Raw genomic sequence first — 17318 nt, forward strand, 5'->3', positions numbered from 1 at the left:
ACCGTGACCACAATGCTGAAATGCTCGGAGCCAGAAGCAGGGCAGGGCTCTCCTGACGGGTAATTACTGAGATGGGAAATTAGAAAAAAAAAAAAAGATGGCATTTCTGGAGTATGAGAAATAAATGCTCATTCAGCAGCCCTTTCACTTTTCCAACAGATCCATAAAAACATAAAAATTGTACGTATTAATAGGGTATCATGATGTTTTAATACATGTATATATTGAGTAAGTGATTAAATCAGGTTTAAATGTGTTGATGTTTTATTTCTCTATGGTAAAAATAGAATATTTTGTTTTTCACTTTTTCTCCTTGTTTTGTCCAGCTTGAAACAGGGTCTTGATATGTAGCACAGGCTTTCCCTGATCTTGTAACAATTATCCTGCCTTAGCCTCCTATGGGCTAGCACAAGCATGGCCTGATGTGACTGTTGTAGCTTTTTGAAATATATAGATAGTATGGACTTGTGGTCTATAGTCACATTGGTATACAGTAGCAGAGCAACTTCTTCCCACCTCTCCTCTCTACTTCTCTGTTCCCTGAGTATTTGGTGTGTATGTGGTGTGTGTGTGGGGGGGGATGGTGTGTGTGGTATGTGTGGTGTGTGTGTGTGTGTGTGTGTGTGTGTGTGATGTAGATGTGGATATTGAAAGAATGCTTGTAGGTTCACATTCATGTGCACTACCCATTTGGAGGCAGGCCAGGGGTCAACATCAAATGTCTTCCTTGATTTACTAGACTGCTGGGCCAATGAGTTCTGGGAATTGGCCTGTTTCCTGCTACCACCTCAGGTCCTTAACTGCTAAACCATCTCTCCAGCTCGCAATAAAGAATTCTGTTGGAGTGAGGGAATATTTTACTGTAGTTTTGAGTTGGAATTGTATGATGATTACTAATTTTGAACACTCATTCATCTAATTGTTGGCCAAGTGTCTTTTTCAAAATTTTTTTTGCATGTTTTTATTTATTTATTGGAGGGAGTGTGTACCACGGCAAACACGTAGAGTTCAGAAGATAACTTGGGGGAGTCAGCTCGCCTCCTTCTACCATGTACGCCTCCATCAGGGACTAGATTCCAGCTGTCAGGCCTAGTGACAAGCACCTTTACCTGCAGAGCCATCCTGGCAGTCCTGTATGACTTTTTTTTTTTTAAAGATATAACTATTCATTCAGGTTGATTTTCTATTCTTAATTGGGTCACATGTTGTTTGTCCGTCTGTCTGTCTGGTTTTGCTATGAGTATTTTCACTTTAGTTCTGTAGGTATTTGGGATACTAATCCCCTGCAGAAGTCTAGTTTGCAAATATTCTTTTTCCCATCCTATGTGTTGTCTCTCCAAACTTTCTGTGTTTCTTTGTAGCACAGAAGCTTTTTAACCCCATAATCCCATTGGTATAATTGGGTTTTGTTTCCTAGGCTTTTGGGATCTTGTTAAAAAAAAAAAAATTCTTGCCCTTTCCTGTCTTAAACCATTTTCTCCTGTTTGTTTCATGTCTTGCACTTGCATCATTACTCTCTTTTGAGTTAATTTTTGTAACTGGTAAACGTGAGTAGCCATGCCTTGTTTCCCATCTTAGAGAAAAAGTGTAGCTCTTCCTCCTTCAGAATAATGCCAGGTTTATCATACATGATCCAGATTGCATTGAAGCACATTCTGTCTAAATAGAATTTGTTTAGCGATTTTATTATGAAAAGATGTTGAACCTTATACAATGCGTTTTCTGCAACTACTGAGATGGTCCTGTGGTTTTAATGAAGGACTTTATACTACTAATTCAGTCTTGGGGCTTGTTTTGGTCTGTTCGTTAAAAAAAAAAAATTCTTATGCTGATCCTGTCTAAGAAAACTTGCATTGTCTAGGAATCTGTCCATCTCTTCTAGATTACCCAAGTTTTGGTGTACAGGAGTTCACAATGATCTGTAATGAGCTTTAAACGATATTTATTTTCTTTCTGATTACGTGCATGTATGTGTGTCTGTGGAGAACAGAGGTGTCGGGTCCTGGAACTGGAGTTACAGTTGTGAGTCACTCTGTATAGGCACTGAGAACTTAGCCCTGGTCCTCTGCACGAGCAGTGTGCACCCTCAACTGCTAAGCCATCTATCTAGCCCTACAGTGAGATTTATCCTGCTGTGGGATCTAGTGTAATGTCTCCCTTCTTATCACTGATTTTGAGTCTTCTCTCTCTCTCTCTCTCTCTCCTTAGTCCAGCCACTTTTTAGCTTTTTAGACAGTCAACTTTCTTCGTCTTTTTGGAGAACAAACTATTTTAATGATCCTTTGTGTTTTTTCTTTTTATCCATTTCATTTAGTTTTGCTCTGATCTAATCAATCTCTCTCTCTCTCTCTCTCTCTCTCTCTCTCTCTCTCTCTCTCTCTCTCTCTCTCTCTCTGTGTGTGTGTGTGTGTGTGTGTGTGTGTGTGTGTGTGTGTGTGTGTGTCTGTCTGTCTGTCTGTCTGTCTGTCTCTGTCTCTCTCTGTCTGTCTGTCTCTAAGTTAAAGATTGGTTTGTTCCTGATTTTCTAGTTCTCTGGTATACCTTGATTGCTTATTTGAGATCAGCATGCAAAAATGGTTGTCCATCTCCCCACATCTCTAACCAGGGTAAAGATAGGTCTAGACACTTCGGCCACAGGTCCCACCCTATGTCCAAACTCAAAAGTTCTTTGCCTATATCTGGGCAGAATCATCACAGTGGAACCAGCCCCAGACTCCTAAATCACAAATATGCAGCTTTTTAAGTGAATGTCAACTATGGATACTAAGAGTGAATTTTACTTTACGCAAATGTTGTTACAGAATCTAATTTTACTCTCTGTTTTTACACTGCCTAATAATGCTTCTTAAGACCTAATTATTTGCTTTTTGTATAAATCTTGTTTATTGCTTCCAATTACTATATGGAAATCAAGATATAAATCTGGGCAAGGTGGCACACATCTTTAATCCCAGTAAGTTCCATGCCAGTCAAGGTTATCTAGTGAGACATTGTCTCAAAAAAAAAAAGTAGTTGACCTAAGACTCAAAGGCCAGAAAGCATATGATGAAATACATTGTATAATCCGTGCTGCATAGGCATTAGGGTATAGGCCTGCAGTCCCAGTTAATTGGGAGGCTGAGGCAGGGGTGAAAGAAGGAGGCCAGGCTGGGCTGCAGAGTGAGGTGAAGGCCAGCTTTGGAAATTTAGTGAGGCTCTGTCTCAAAATAAAAAATACAAAGAGGGCTGGGGCTATAGTGGAGTGGCAAAACGCTTTGCTGGCATGCACCAGACCCTGGGTTTAATCCCCAATACCACCGAGACAAACAAGCAAGTCTAACACTAAATGGGTTCCATTAAGAAGCCTTGCTCTACCTGTCTTTAAATGAATCACCTGTTATATGTTTTGTTTTGTTTTGCTTTGCTTTGCTTTTATCTGTTAAGTCACTACTTCTAGAGTGTCCAGGAGGCATGCCTGGACTAAGAGGCAAATTAGAGAGGAAAGTTGTAGAAAAAAAAAAGAAAAAGCATTGTTCAAACCTAAGAAAGCTCTGACAGAGCCAAGTACAACAGAGTGACCGCACTGACTACTAACTTCCTAGAACCCCGCTCCCCCCCCCCCAAACCTGCCACGTAACAGAGGCCACACTGAAACTTACTTGCATTCTCCACCAAAATCTTGGGCATGTGCTGGCGGTTCATGAGGAGTGGGAACGGATCTCTTCCGTTGTTCCGTTCATGGACCTCTCGAATCTCCACTGTATCATCCATGAGGTAGTAGTGAATGATGTAGTGTCGGCACTCCCCAAACAAGCTATCCGTGTCATCCCAGATGGCATAGAATCGAAGAACCTTTGAGGAGTCCAAAGTCATGACTTAAGTTTCTAAAACAGAGTCTTAACTTCACTATGACATGTGTCTATCAGACAGTGATGAATAGTAGCTGAAACACTTTCAGAGAGTAAATAAAAAAAAATCAAAGATAGGAAAATATCCAAAATCATGTACTATGTATTAGCAGCCAAAAAGAATAGTACAAGGCTTCTAAGTTTGTGCCAAGACAGGAGAGCTAACTTTGGGCCCAAAAATTATTAGTCTTGGAAAGAAAAGCTGAATAAAAAGAAGAGTAGGGTTGCCTCTAAAGGTAATTTATGCATAGTAACCAAGATATTTGGTAAATTGTGTGTACAGAACTGGTGTGGAAAGAATTCTCAGTAATGAGCCCATCTTTCTTTTGGTACCATAAAAACACATCCACTAGTAACAGGATGGACAGAATCTTCTAATTTAAAGTAAGGACAGAAAGCCAGGTGTGGTGGTACACACCTGTAATCTCAGTACATGGGATGCAGAGGCAGGAAGAACACCAGTTCAAGTCCAGCCTAGGGTATATAGCAAGTTTGAGGCCGGCCTGGGCTATTTAGTGAGACTTTGTCTCAAAACATACACACACAAAATAAAGTCTGGTGTGGCGCGTACCCTTAATCCTAGAATTCTGGAGGCAGAATTCACAGAATTTCTGTGAATTTGAAGCACCCCCTCCCCCATAGAGAGCTCTGAGCCAGCCAGAGCTATATAGTGAGACCCTGTCTCAATAAAACAAGCCAAAAAATAAATAAAAATAAAAATAAAATAAACAAAATCTCAATCCTAATTCTATGCTAACACTGGGTAGAAAAAGAAGTCAAGCTTTCAGGAAATTAAGACAAAAATTTCCGAGTAATCTGTTATTTATTTTTTCCCTTTATCAGTGAAGGAAGATTCAGATCTACTTCTCCACTGTAGCTCACAGGTGGAAATCTGGGAAGAGTCAGAAAACACTCAGAACATTCTGTTCTCTAACACTAATGCAGTATTCAGCAGGGATGCATTTGAGATGGGGTTCCTGGGAAATCAACGAGCATAACTATTTTAATTAACTACTTTATTTTATTTTAATAGCTATTTACTATCAGAACATGTAACAGCTGTAAATTTTCCCCCAAATTCATCTAAGCCTGCCCAGAGGATTCTGTGAAATTGACTCATTTGGGGGCTAGTGTGCCAGCTAGTTTTTATGTCAACTTTATACAAGCTAAAGTCATCAGAGAGGAGGGAGCCTCAGTTGAGAAAACGTCTCTAAAAGATCTGGACTTAGCCAAGACAGTAGGACATTTTCTTAATCAGTGATTGATTCTGGAGGACCCACCATGTTATGGATAGTGCCACTCTTAGGCTGGTGGTCCTGGGTTCTATAAGAAAACAAGCTGAGCAAGCCATGAGGAACAAGCCAATAAACAGCACCCATCCATGGCCTCTGCATCAGTTCCTGCCTCCAGGTTCCTGCTCTGTTTAGTACCTACTCTGACTTCCTTCCATGATGAACAGTGATGTGGAAGTATAATCTGAACAAAGCCTTTCCTTCCCAGGTTGCTTTGGTCATGGTGTTTATCACAGCAATAGCAACCCTGACTAAGACAGGAGAAAAGTAATGGGGGATTTGAAATGGAAAGAGAGAAGCAGGGCGGTTGTGGCTCACGCCTTTAATCCCAGCGCTCGGAAGGCAGAGGCAGGCATATCTCTATGAGTTCGAGGCCAGCCTGGGCTACAGAGTGAGTTCCAGGACAAGCTCCAAAGCTACACAGAGAAACCCTGTCTTGAAAAACCAAAAAAAAAAAAAAAGTATTCTTTAGCCGGGCGGTGGTGGCACACGCCTTTAATTCCAGCACTTGGGAGGCAGAGGCAGGTGGATCTCTGTGAGTTCGAGGCCAGCCTGGTCTCTAAAGTGAGTTCCAGGAAAAGGCACAAAGCTACACAGAAAAACCCTGTCTTGAAAGAGAGAGAGAGAGAGAGAGAGAGAGAGAGAGAGAGAGAGAGAGAGAAGCAGATAGATGTATATGGCTCAGGAATTGCTTTACTGTGTGAACATATGCAGGGATTCACAAGATAATGCCACAAGCTCCTTTATATCTCTGATGATAAAGCTGAGGGCCTGCTAGATGGCCCATCAGGTAAAGGAACTTGCTACCAAGCCCAACAACCTGGGTTCGATTCCCAGGATCCACACAACAGAATGAGAAAACCAATGCCCAGAAACAGTCCTCTGACCTTCTCTAGTAGGCTATGGCACATACAACATACATTTACACATCCCCTAATTAATAAAATGTAGTAAAATTTTAAGATAGTAAAAAATAGAAATCCAGGCATTGACATGTTTTCGCCCTACAGGAAACAACTATACGCCAATGGTTAAATTACACCAAAACATCTTTCCAATAAACACACATCCACACTCAAACAGGACTAAACCTACTCTATTACATCACTTACTTGTTTGTCAAAGGTGAGAAATTGCTTCAGCTGGTCAAAGTCTGATGGGGTGACGAATTTACGAACAGGCTCTTTCCGGAGTTCAGTGTAAGGGTCGAGAGCCATCTTCTCTGGTGGATTTAATTCAATTCCTTGACTTTTCAGAAATTCCTAAAATTTCAGAATCAATGTCAATTTCCTTCTGAACATTTTAAATGATATAAAATAATGTTCTGAAAATAAGTGTGATGGAAGGAACGACTTGTTGACAGATTGGGCATGTCTTAGGCTATCTCCAAGGACCCACCTATACAGACAATAGCTGATAACTGCCTGAGGCATTCTTTATTATATATATGTTAAGCTAGTTGGAAGGCATTATGATAAGATAACTAGGATCTTAAATATGAACTTATATCAATCAAGTTAGGGGCCTAGCAGCAAAATTCTGGCATTGTTTTAATACAAGCATCTGGTACCCAAGCATTGTTTCACAAAACATGTGTTTTACTTTTGCTATGGAGGCAAGTGCACCCAGGGCGAGGTTAAGATGGAATAATGTTCCCAAATGTTCTAATTCACTTAAAATAAGTATATAATTACTTTTTAAAAATCTAAGACAAAGTTGGCATTGGTTTCCTGGTGTTTATACTTCGTACAAAAGAAAGGTGCGTATGTGCACACTCACACGAATACTAACCTGCTTAGTAACTCCCACCCACAGTCACCAGTGTCCTTCCCATCCACTAATGATGTCATGAAACGGATCCCACCAGCCAGAATGCTGCTGCAGTGTCCCAGCCCACAAAGAACACACTATACCTGTGTGAACTGGTCACAGTCAACAACTCGGAAAGTCTTGCCATAAATTGTGATGTTGATTCCCCGATTGAGGTCTTTCCAATGGTAATGGTCTCCCACGTCGTTCTTGGCTAGCCGCTGGCGTTTGATTAGCTTGCCTTGTGGGATTCCAGAGTTCTCCACAACCGGCTCTACGACGGACATGCTGTCATCTTCTAGATAGTAGTAAATGTTCACTTGGCGGATTCGATAGTGCTCCTCGGTTGATATAGGGACATCTTCTTGGAAGTAGGCGCTAAATTTCAGCACCTGTAACACACAAGAGAAGGGCTTTAATTATCATCTGAGAAACACAAGCTACTGTCCTTAAAAGAGAACGTTACAGGAAAAGTTGAACTCCAACCCGCCATAGACTCATTGGGCAGCATCTGAAAAAGTACCCTCACTGTGTTCAGAAGCATGAGCATTCTACATAGACCAAAGCTTAGTCTTCCGAGGAGTATTCATTCAATGTGAAGTCAGAATGGCTTATTGAGTATACATTTAAAAATATATTAAAACATACGTGTTGTGGGATTACTTTCCATTTCTGGTACTTTATTTTATTTAGTGTTTCTGTTCAGAGGGACAAGGCATTAGAATTATGTTCTAGGTAGTCAGAAGAGTTTACCCAAACCCAGTAAGGGGAGAATGGAGGAAAATCAAGATCCTTAAATTAAGACACATATGTGTCTTAATCAATGAAAACATAAAAGTACAGATTTTTAAAAAATAGAAAATCAAGATAAAAACCAAAAATAACTAGCTACTGCTTAAGAAAACTACGAATATAAAGAAGAGAAGTCCTTAAAATCCCAAAGAGAAAGATGAAAGGGATACGTACAGTGATGTATTTAAAGAAAAAGAAAGGGGAAAAAGAACAATTTTCAAGTAATAATTTGAATTAAATGCAAAAAAAAAAAATTCTAAAGGAGAACACCACTCTAGTAATGCAGAGGGAATAGGGTGAGTTTGAACCACAGATTTATAAATATATGTAACATTAAAGCCAGAATTCATCATCTGGTTTCACGTCACTACTTCTTCGAAAGAAGAAACTTAGAATCCAGACTGGTGAAGTGGCTTTTCCTGGCCATCCATGAGCCGGAGCTGGGACCAAAACTCTACTGGGCCCTTGCTGTCTTCACACCCTCCATCGCCTTCTAGATGATGGAGGCTCCGGTGATTCAGAGGAGGAAAACATATGGAAAAGTGGTCCAGTAGTACTTCAAACTGACAAGTGTTAAATTGGAGGGATGAGAAAGTTTTAGATGAAGCTGAGAGGAAAAGGGCAGGATTCCAGGCAATGGTGACAGAAGGCAGGGGAAGGGAACTCAGGAGCGACGGGCATAGTATGGAGGCTAAGTGCCAGCCCTTTTAAAGAACAGGTCTGCAATAAGAAGTGTGGTGTCCACAACGCAACAGCAGGAGGAGCCTGACTGGATTGATGGTGGGTATGGGGGTGTGGAGCAGTGGACACCAGATGAGGTACTGAGGAAAATACAGTGTTAGCGACACAGCTGTGACCCCGTAGAATGGTAAATACAGGGAGAAGACGGCCTTAACAATGTGCACGGCAAGGTGAAATTTGAACGTTTTAACTTACGTGATAGCACAAGCTGATGCTGTAGGATTAATTTAAGACACCGGAGTGGATTAGGGAAATGGAATTTGTATTAAAGAGCAGACAAGGATGACTTGAGCGTTTTGGCCCTGGAGACAGGGTTCCCATCACGTTGGCAAGGGTGGACGGGATGGCGGCAGAGCACATCAGAGGGGAGAGGTGTGAGAAGATAAAATTAGCAGCTCCATTTTCGACATGCTTAGTCTGGACTGGGTATGGGGGAGGTAGCAATATAGGCAGTGACAGACGCATACGTGCAGGGGACACCTAAAGTTCATAAGGACACAAGGACACTTGTCAGAAGAGTGAGCTCAGAGATGAGGACCAAGACTGAAACTGGGGTCATAACCATCTTCCTCAACCACGCGCTCTCTACCCCGGAACGATGGCATGTCTTTAACAATAGGACCTTGACCTCCGACCGGGAGCCGATACATAATATTTGGACTTGTGTTAGAAAGGCCATACAAGTAGAAATTTATAAGTTGTTACTTTAAAAAAAACACAAGAGATAGCAAATTCATTTAATTTTAGATTCTCTTACTCTATGAATGTTTATTTGTGTGTCTGCTGAGTCACCTGGCACTCAGGTTACAGATAGCTGTGAGCCACCACATGGGTCCTGGGAATCAAACCCAGGTCTTCTGCAAGAGCAACACATGTTCTTAACTGCTGAGCCATCTCTCTAGCCCCTCAAGTTCTTAAGAATATACTTTTTAGCCCCTAGCATATGATCAGTGTAGACTAATCCTAGTCTCCTATCTTGGCACATCTACAAATGAACTGTTATTATAGGAAAGTTTTGTAAAAATTTAGAAAGGCTAAATAATGTATATACCTTAGTTCTTGCTTTATAGTAATTTTATTACATTCAGATTCATATTTTAAACTTTATTGTACTTATTTATTTATGTGTGTAAGTGTGTGTGTGTGTGTGTGTGTGTGTGTGTGTGTGTGTGTGTGTGTGTGTGTGTTTGCACATGTGCAGGTATCTGAGGAGGACAGAAGAGGGCATCAGGGTCCCTGGAACTATAGGTAGTTTGGTCGTGAGTCACCATGTGCAGCCAGTGCTTCTAACCACTGAACTCTCTCTCCAGCCCACTGACTGTCCATTTTAAAAACCATTTGCCTCTTCTCTTATTAAGAATAAAGAGTTCTAGGCCCCTATAAGGAAGCAACTGATAATAATGCTAACACAGAAAGCTCTTAACGGGTGGTTAGGATAACATCAGCTGTGCTAAGTAGGATGAGAACGTGATAGCATGTAGAAAGGAGGGGAAAATAATATTTAGATACTCCGCTTAAAAAATATCTGTTCACTGAATTTTACAGTGGCCTTGGCTCCTGGAAGTGTGTTCAAGCCTCCTGAGCTTGTAGAGATCATATTGCTTATTTGAACTTTGAAAATGATAGAGGAAACAAAAGAGAAATACTTGGCTTGGCATCTCATTGAATGTGGGGAGAAAATGTCAAGAATGAACGCTCAGAATCCAAACCGAGAGAGCAGATCTAGTGGTTCTCGGGGCTGGGTAATGGTGGGAGTCAAAGAAAATGCAGAGGCTAGGTGTGAGGAACAGCTCACCCGCATGAGGGTTTCCCACTCTCAGGAGCGGCCTGTGGCTAAGGTCTGGAGTTCAGTGAGGTCAGAGCTGAAAAGAAACACTGACAGCTGTCTGCACTGAGGAGACAGGCGAAGCCACAACAGTAGGTGAGATCTCCGAAGAAGGGACATTCAAGAATGAGCACAGAAACTTGCACATGCTTACACCAAGGAGTCAGGGAAAGCCGAGAAAGAGTAACCTGACGGACAGGAGTGGGAAACTATGAGAGCGAATAATCATGTGGACAGGCAGAGCAGGGCCTGGGAAGGAAGGGAGGAGCAAGAGGGAGAGCCGGAACAGGGCTGTGGACGCCTGTCCAAACTCAGCGAACAGGCTACCACTGTGGTCTTTGAGAAAGCAGTCTGGGGCTCAAGGACTGGATAACATTATCTTCTTAAAGGAATCACAGGCAGAAGGGGTTTTGTGGTTGTTTCGTGATAATATGAACTTTGCTAGAGAAAAACAGTCACTAGAGTGTTTGAAATAGAAATAGCGCCAATGCTGAAAGGGTGGATGGATGGATGGATGAATGAAGAAAATCTTGTAAAAAAAATAATAGCCGACAAACAGATGGAGACGTTCTCCTGCTCTATTGACTTCATAGAGGTTTAGGACTCACTGTTGCAGGATAGGTGGGACACAGAGCAAACGAACACAGTGCAGCACGAATGTGGGATTTGGAATTCAGGCGACTTTTAACTGTATTTGGAAAATATTCTGGGGAAGTCTATAGGGAATTTTTTTCTGTAATCTGCTTCCTGCCCAGAGAAGGCCTCTTCCAAGGCCCAGTTCCGCTGTCTGTGACTAAGGGTTGAGGCATCTGAACAATTTTCTCTCAGAGTACTCAAGGAATTCTGTAGTGTACTGATAACATTTCTGCAAGTGGTCAAGTCTTAGACATCTGAAGTCAAGGGGTACCCTAAAATCCCAGACGATAGATACCTTTTTGTCAAAGGCCACGTGAGCAGGAACAAACTCCGCAGGAGGGGGCGGCCTGGGTGGACCATAGGTTAAGACAGGTGCTTTATTGGCCAACTCATCCAGCTCAGCCTGAGAGAGCTGGTTGTAGTGGAGCCGGTCTCCGCCTATGCCCACGGTCGGACGTCGGGCAACTGCATAGCCATTCCTGTAGCCGAGCGTCTGGCTTCTGTGGAATGCTGTTTTCTGTAGGAAAGATTTATGCCATTAATAGCCTCATACAAACCTTTAAGTAAAACAACTAACTTCCTAAATTATCACAGCTTAAAACTTTTGCTTTAAAAATAAATTTTAAAATTATGAGTATGTGTGTAGATGTGCGCAAGTGAGTGTAGATGCCCTCCGATTCCCTGGACCAAGATGGCTATGAACCACCTGATGTGAGTGCTGAGAACTGAACCTGGGTCCTCTGTAAGAGCAGTTCTTGCTCTTAAAAGCAGAGCAATCTCTCCAGCTCCAAATGTTTGCTTTTTAGCACCACAAAATGTACATCAAAACGTTTCACTGCATTAAAAGTTTTTTTAAAAAAAAAACTTATTTCTTTATTTATTTTCTATCCCAGCCTCAGTTTCCCCTCCCTCCTCTCCTCCCAGTCCCTCCCCCCAAAACTGAAACACTTGCTCGGGATCAAGGAAGGAAGTAGAAGCCACCCAAGGCTAAAAGAAAACAACCCTGCTCTGTGATGTCTGGCTTTCCTTACCTCTACCCACGCCATTTCATCTATACTCTTTTTTATTTTTAATCTTTACTTTTGCTAATCTTGTTTTCCTTCTTCTCTTGGTGGTCATGAACAATAGCCTTAGAAGATCTGGTTTTCTGAATTTTAATTTTACCTCCAGCAACAGCCCTTCTTACTATATTGACACTGACACATTCATGTAAGTCTTTGGAAAGCGGCTTGCCGGCATATCTGGAAACATCCGGTAATCCTGCCCTTATGCACTGAAGTTTTAAAGATACATCACAAAATTACAGGAAAGAATGATATGCTTGAAGCTGATTATAATGGTGGCAAATATATGTGTGTATATATGATGCTTAAATGTTGGAAATCACCTAAACAACAAACATAAAGAAAAAAGGAAATGATGGGAATTTCACTCACAGGATTACGATGGAGGAATTAAAATGGTTTTAAATACTATGCAGCAGCCTGGTGAAGTACTTACAATGTAATAAAACAAAAAAGAGCATTATATACAATTATATAAATACACTGCAGTTATAAGCATGCAAACTGGATTTGGTGAACATTCTGTATTCTGGATTTCTGGATTTTGTTCATTTTCTGCAATGAATACACATTCGTTTGTCATTGGAAATGTAAAAGACTAATTAATTTAAATAAAGGGACAATGAAATTGAAGTTATATTAATTCAGTGGGTTTTATGTTCTTTCTGGGGTTATTTTTAAATTATATATGTAATATAGTTATGCACTATGCATCTATGATTTATAAATAATCATAAATTTTATTTTTATTAAGAATAAAAAGATTTCTTCCAAGTCCAGCATACTATCTTTCAAGGTCTGTACTACCATCAAAGAAAGAACAGCATGAACTTCTGCTAAAAGGTTTATGGAACACAGACCTTTCTTCAAGGGACATGTGTTCTGGGTTCCAAGTCAGTTGGCAGGAGCTGCCCCAGATTCGTAACACACTGACATAGAATAAGATGTACTGAGCTGGGCAATGTGCATGACTTCAAGTTCCTCTTTGCAGCCCCTAAAGACAGGCAATGCCACTAGAGGCTGAGCGTATAGCTTGGTGATGGTGTGCTTAGCATGTTCAAAGACCGAGGTTCGATTCTCAGCACCAAAAGAGGGGAAGAGGGCTGAGAGGTGGCTTGGTAGGTAAGGGCTACTTACCACCAAGACTGACCACCTGAATATGATCCTTGGAACCCACATGGTAGAAGGAGAAAACTCCCAGTCATTGTCTTATGACCTCTCCACACGTTCTACGGCAACCCCTCTCCCCGCAATTATGAAATAAAACATCAATAACTTCAGTTCATTTTCTTTGTGGTTAGCAGATGTCTCTAGCATCAGTCAACTATATCATGGGGCACCCCAGGCAAAGCACCCCTCAGGCCTCCCACCCTTCTTATTTATTAGGGTTCACCTTCTGGCCACGTTTTCTTTGGAGTTACAACATTCCTGCACTCATGAGGATGCAATGGTCACGCTTTTTCAAATTTCAAGCAAGGATAATTAGTCACTCAGTATACTTCATATGAAGTATGTCCAAGGCAGTTCATCTTTTCATATAAATATTTAAAGTCTGGCATTTCTATCCACACCTCTATAATTTCCCAAATCAACTCAACTCTGCCTTGTGGGTAACCCACACTCACCCACACCGAATGTGTAAGCTGATTCTGTTCAGCATAGGAAAATGTCGACAACTTTTAAATGATATAAAATAAAAAAGCTCATCGAGACAGAAAATCTATGGTGCTAGCCAAGCACAGTGGCTCACACTTTTAATCCCAGCACTTGAGAAGCTGTGGCTGGAGGCCATTTCGAGTTTGAGGGCCGCTTAGGATACATAGTGAACTTCAGGCCAGCCGGGCTGAAAAGCGGAGAGACCATGTCTCAGACAAACAATCAAACAACAGAGAAACAGACTTAGGGAGCTTGCATCTTTAAAATAAATGACCATGTTCTATCTTAACACAAGAGTAGAAGAGAGTCAGAATCCAAAGTCTCTCCACACTTGCAATTGAAATTGTTGTCCCCTAGAAACCAAGTAGACCAAATAATTTTCCTTCAGAATTGTGAAATGTAAGGGTCTGAATGATTAAACTATACACATCTAAACCACTACTGGCTCACCTATGTGCATCACTCTACTGAATCTCAATGTTGATTCCCCAGAACATTTGTGTGACTCTGTTAGAATTAAGACAAATGCTGAGTGCATTTAAGAGCTAGGGTTGGGGGTACAGCTCAGCTGGCAGAGTGTCTGCCCGTCACTCACAAAGCTCTGGCTTTGGTGACCTGACTGTAATCCTAACACTCAGGAGCCCAGAGGATAAGTTCAAGCTCACCCCAAGCTATATAGTAAGTCTGAAGTCAACCTGGGCTACAGAAGACCCTGTCTCAAAAGAAATGAATAAACAAATAGTTAAACTATGTCAAGAGGAAACCATGAGCCCAGACGACCATTGCAGCTGGGCTTTGATCTGAGGTATTTTTATTGTGTTGGTGGTGGCGGCGTGTATTTTTCTGAGCATGTGTGTGTGTGTGGTGTGCACATGCCTGTTTGTATGCATGTGGGCATACATGGGAAAGGCCGACGTTGACATGGGGAGGCTGCGTCAGATCAGGGCCAGTCTAGCTAACCAGCTAGCTTGGGTTCCCATGGGTTCTAGCGACCCGAACTCCACTGCTCACATGCGGGCAGCGAGCGCTTCATCCTCTGAGTCACCTTCCCAGCCTGGTTTATGCTTTCTTTTCGTGCCATTCTTGTTCTGTCTGATTTGGATTTGTTGTTTGGAGACAGGGACTGGCTGTGTATCCCAGGCTACACTCAAATTGGCCATCCTTATGCCTTAGCTTCCCAAAAGCTGTGATCCAGGATGTGCACCACTACACTGCACTTGTTTTTATTTAATTTCATCTAGACAGTGAATAAAAACAGCCAGGGGTCGGGGGGGTGGGAGGAAGGAGGAGTAAGATACAATCTGAACAGGGGCCCTCTGTGTTGGCATGCCTTTAACCTGAGCATTGCTGGAGGCTGAGGCAGGTGGTTTTCAAGTTCAAGGCCAGTCTGGGCTGCATACAAGATACAACAAACAACCCCACCCCCACCCCAACACACACACACACACACACACACACACACACACACACACACACACACAGTCTGAAAAGGAATCATATATATGTGTGTGTGTATACACATACACATATATATGATTATATGTTATGGACACACACACACACACATAATGTTAAGAATGTAAAACACAGGCTACGGAAAGAGAGAACACCAAGTGGTCCACGCGGTGGAGGAAAGTGAGACGGGAGAAATACAAAGCAGAGAGAAGGAAGATTGGCACTCCTTAAAGTGAAACCACAAAGAAAACCAAGATGAGCTGGGGAGGGAGGGATTCGGTTCTAGAGAAGGCTGAAGCTGGAGAGAAAAGGGACCCATAACTCAAAAGCTCAAGAGACTGGGGGAAAGACTCATTGGAAAGGAGTGCATAATAAGAAGGGTGCGTATACACACAGGAAAGGGGGCTAAAAGGCGGCGATCCTGAGGATTCAGAAGAGCTTGAGAATGAGGTTGCTGGGGAGAAGAGGTAGGAGAGGATGAAGGCAAAGAGGCGCTGAGTAGGGTAAGAATGCATCTGGGGAGAGGCGTGGAGACGGCCTGGGGTAATCGGGCCAGAAGGCAGGTAGGTGAGGCAGGAAAGTGAGAACAGGGTCGCAGTGGGGACCCAGAAGGTGTGTGGACTACCAAGAGGCCGAGCAAAGCCCGCCGAGGCCGCAGAGGAGGGCGGTGGAGTCTGAGCGATGGAGGAGAACAGAGGCGCGCCGCGTGGAGAACCCTTGGGACCGGCCCTCACCGTGGAGTCCGTAAAGGACGAGCCCGGGAGAAAGGGCAGGCCGTGCACCGGGTTGGTCACCATCGCAGCCCTGCAGCCGCCGCCACGGTTGCCTTCTGCCGCTCGGGTTACCCTGGCAACAAACAGCATCCGCGGGCCTCCCCAGACTCCATGGTAACGCCAAACACTACGCTAGGGAGGGAAGAGGCTCGGAAACAGGGGGAGTCGAGGGGAGGAGGCGGGGGCCAGGTCTGCGCGTGCGCACAGGGCTCCGGAGGCTCCTGGCCACTGGACGTGGCTAATGGGTGTGTCAGAGGCGGCTCCGCCCCTTCCTTCCACACCCCTTCCCTTCCTCCTCAACCCCACTCGGTGGCTCCCAGAGGATGCCACCGAGGAGTTGTTTCCATGCAAGGTTGAAGGAGGTTGGTGTCCTCAGGCCTTGGCTCGTGCAGTGAGGCTGGGGGTGGGGGGTGGGGTGGGGGTTGGAAGACGTGCTTTTAGATGAGTTACAGAAAAGTTCCTTCCCGTTCCACGATAGTCCTTCCCAGAGCTCAGGAACTCTTTCCCAACTCTGGGAAAAGAGCTGCTGTCCTAGTTCACACATAACATAAGTAGTTGCTCCCCAGTGAAAGCGCTAATGACTTCAAACACATGCTTCTTGGGGCCGGGGCCGTGGATTAGACGATAACCGACTGCATTCTGTTGCTCAGACATGGTTTGGACACCCCCCACCCCCACCCGGCTCTTTCCCAATGCCTCCACGGCTTCCCGGGTCCCCTCGCAGCTGTCTATTCCACCCTGGTTCCTGGAGGCTGTGTGCTGAGGTCTCAGAACTGTACTGAGTATCTGTGGACTACAGAGCAGGAGAGTGCCCATCTCAGTCCCTGCTTTATAGCTACAGAAGCAGTGATACATCAGAGCCACAGAGAAAGAGTGCCCCTTCAAAGCAGTTAAGGGCAGTGAAATACTGCTGAGTACAGCACTTTCTGAACAACTTAATATTTTTCATTAAAAAAAGAAATGACCCCATTCATGAAACATCACCAGGGAAAGAAAGAAATCAAGAATCCATTAGCACGGAGAGCTTAAAAATAAAAATGAAGCCAAGATGCCCAGGGGTTTGGATTCATTATGTCTCAAGTTTTCCCAGGAGTCTGATCTTCAAAACATGGGGTTATGACCTATGAATTTAGAGACACGATAGAGTAGTAAGCCTGAGGGAGAAGACATAACTCAGCATCATGGGTCACTTGCTGCCACCAGTTCAAATGGCAGCTGTATTAGTCAGGCTTCTCTAGAAGAACAGAACTGATAGGATGAATCAACACACACACACACACACACACACACACACACACACACACACACACACACACACACAGATTTATTAGAGTAGCTTACAGGCTGTCGTCCAGCTAGCTCAACAATGGCTGTCTACCAACAGAAGT

At 43.1% G+C, this 17318-nt stretch overlaps 1 protein-coding gene across 1 annotated transcript in view; it reads right to left on the bottom strand.

The window, feature by feature from the left end:
• The window catches only part of Efhc1 (EF-hand domain containing 1), a 39499-nt gene extending 23387 nt beyond the window's left edge, over positions 1-16112 (bottom strand). Inside the window, exons 1-5 of the mRNA XM_052745362.1 lie at positions 15892-16112; positions 11278-11499; positions 7093-7380; positions 6292-6441; positions 3639-3831 (exon numbers count right to left, since the gene is read on the bottom strand). Of these exons, the coding sequence (XP_052601322.1) occupies positions 3639-3831; positions 6292-6441; positions 7093-7380; positions 11278-11499; positions 15892-16020 (982 nt within the window). The 5' untranslated portion in view covers positions 16021-16112. The remainder of the gene's footprint in view (positions 1-3638; positions 3832-6291; positions 6442-7092; positions 7381-11277; positions 11500-15891) is intronic.
• Between the last annotated feature and the right edge of the window lie 1206 nt (positions 16113-17318).

The sequence above is a fragment of the Peromyscus californicus genome, unplaced genomic scaffold (assembly GCF_007827085.1).
Source record: "Peromyscus californicus insignis strain IS unplaced genomic scaffold, ASM782708v3 Scaffold_19__1_contigs__length_69161282, whole genome shotgun sequence".
Taxonomy (NCBI): domain Eukaryota; kingdom Metazoa; phylum Chordata; class Mammalia; order Rodentia; family Cricetidae; genus Peromyscus; species Peromyscus californicus.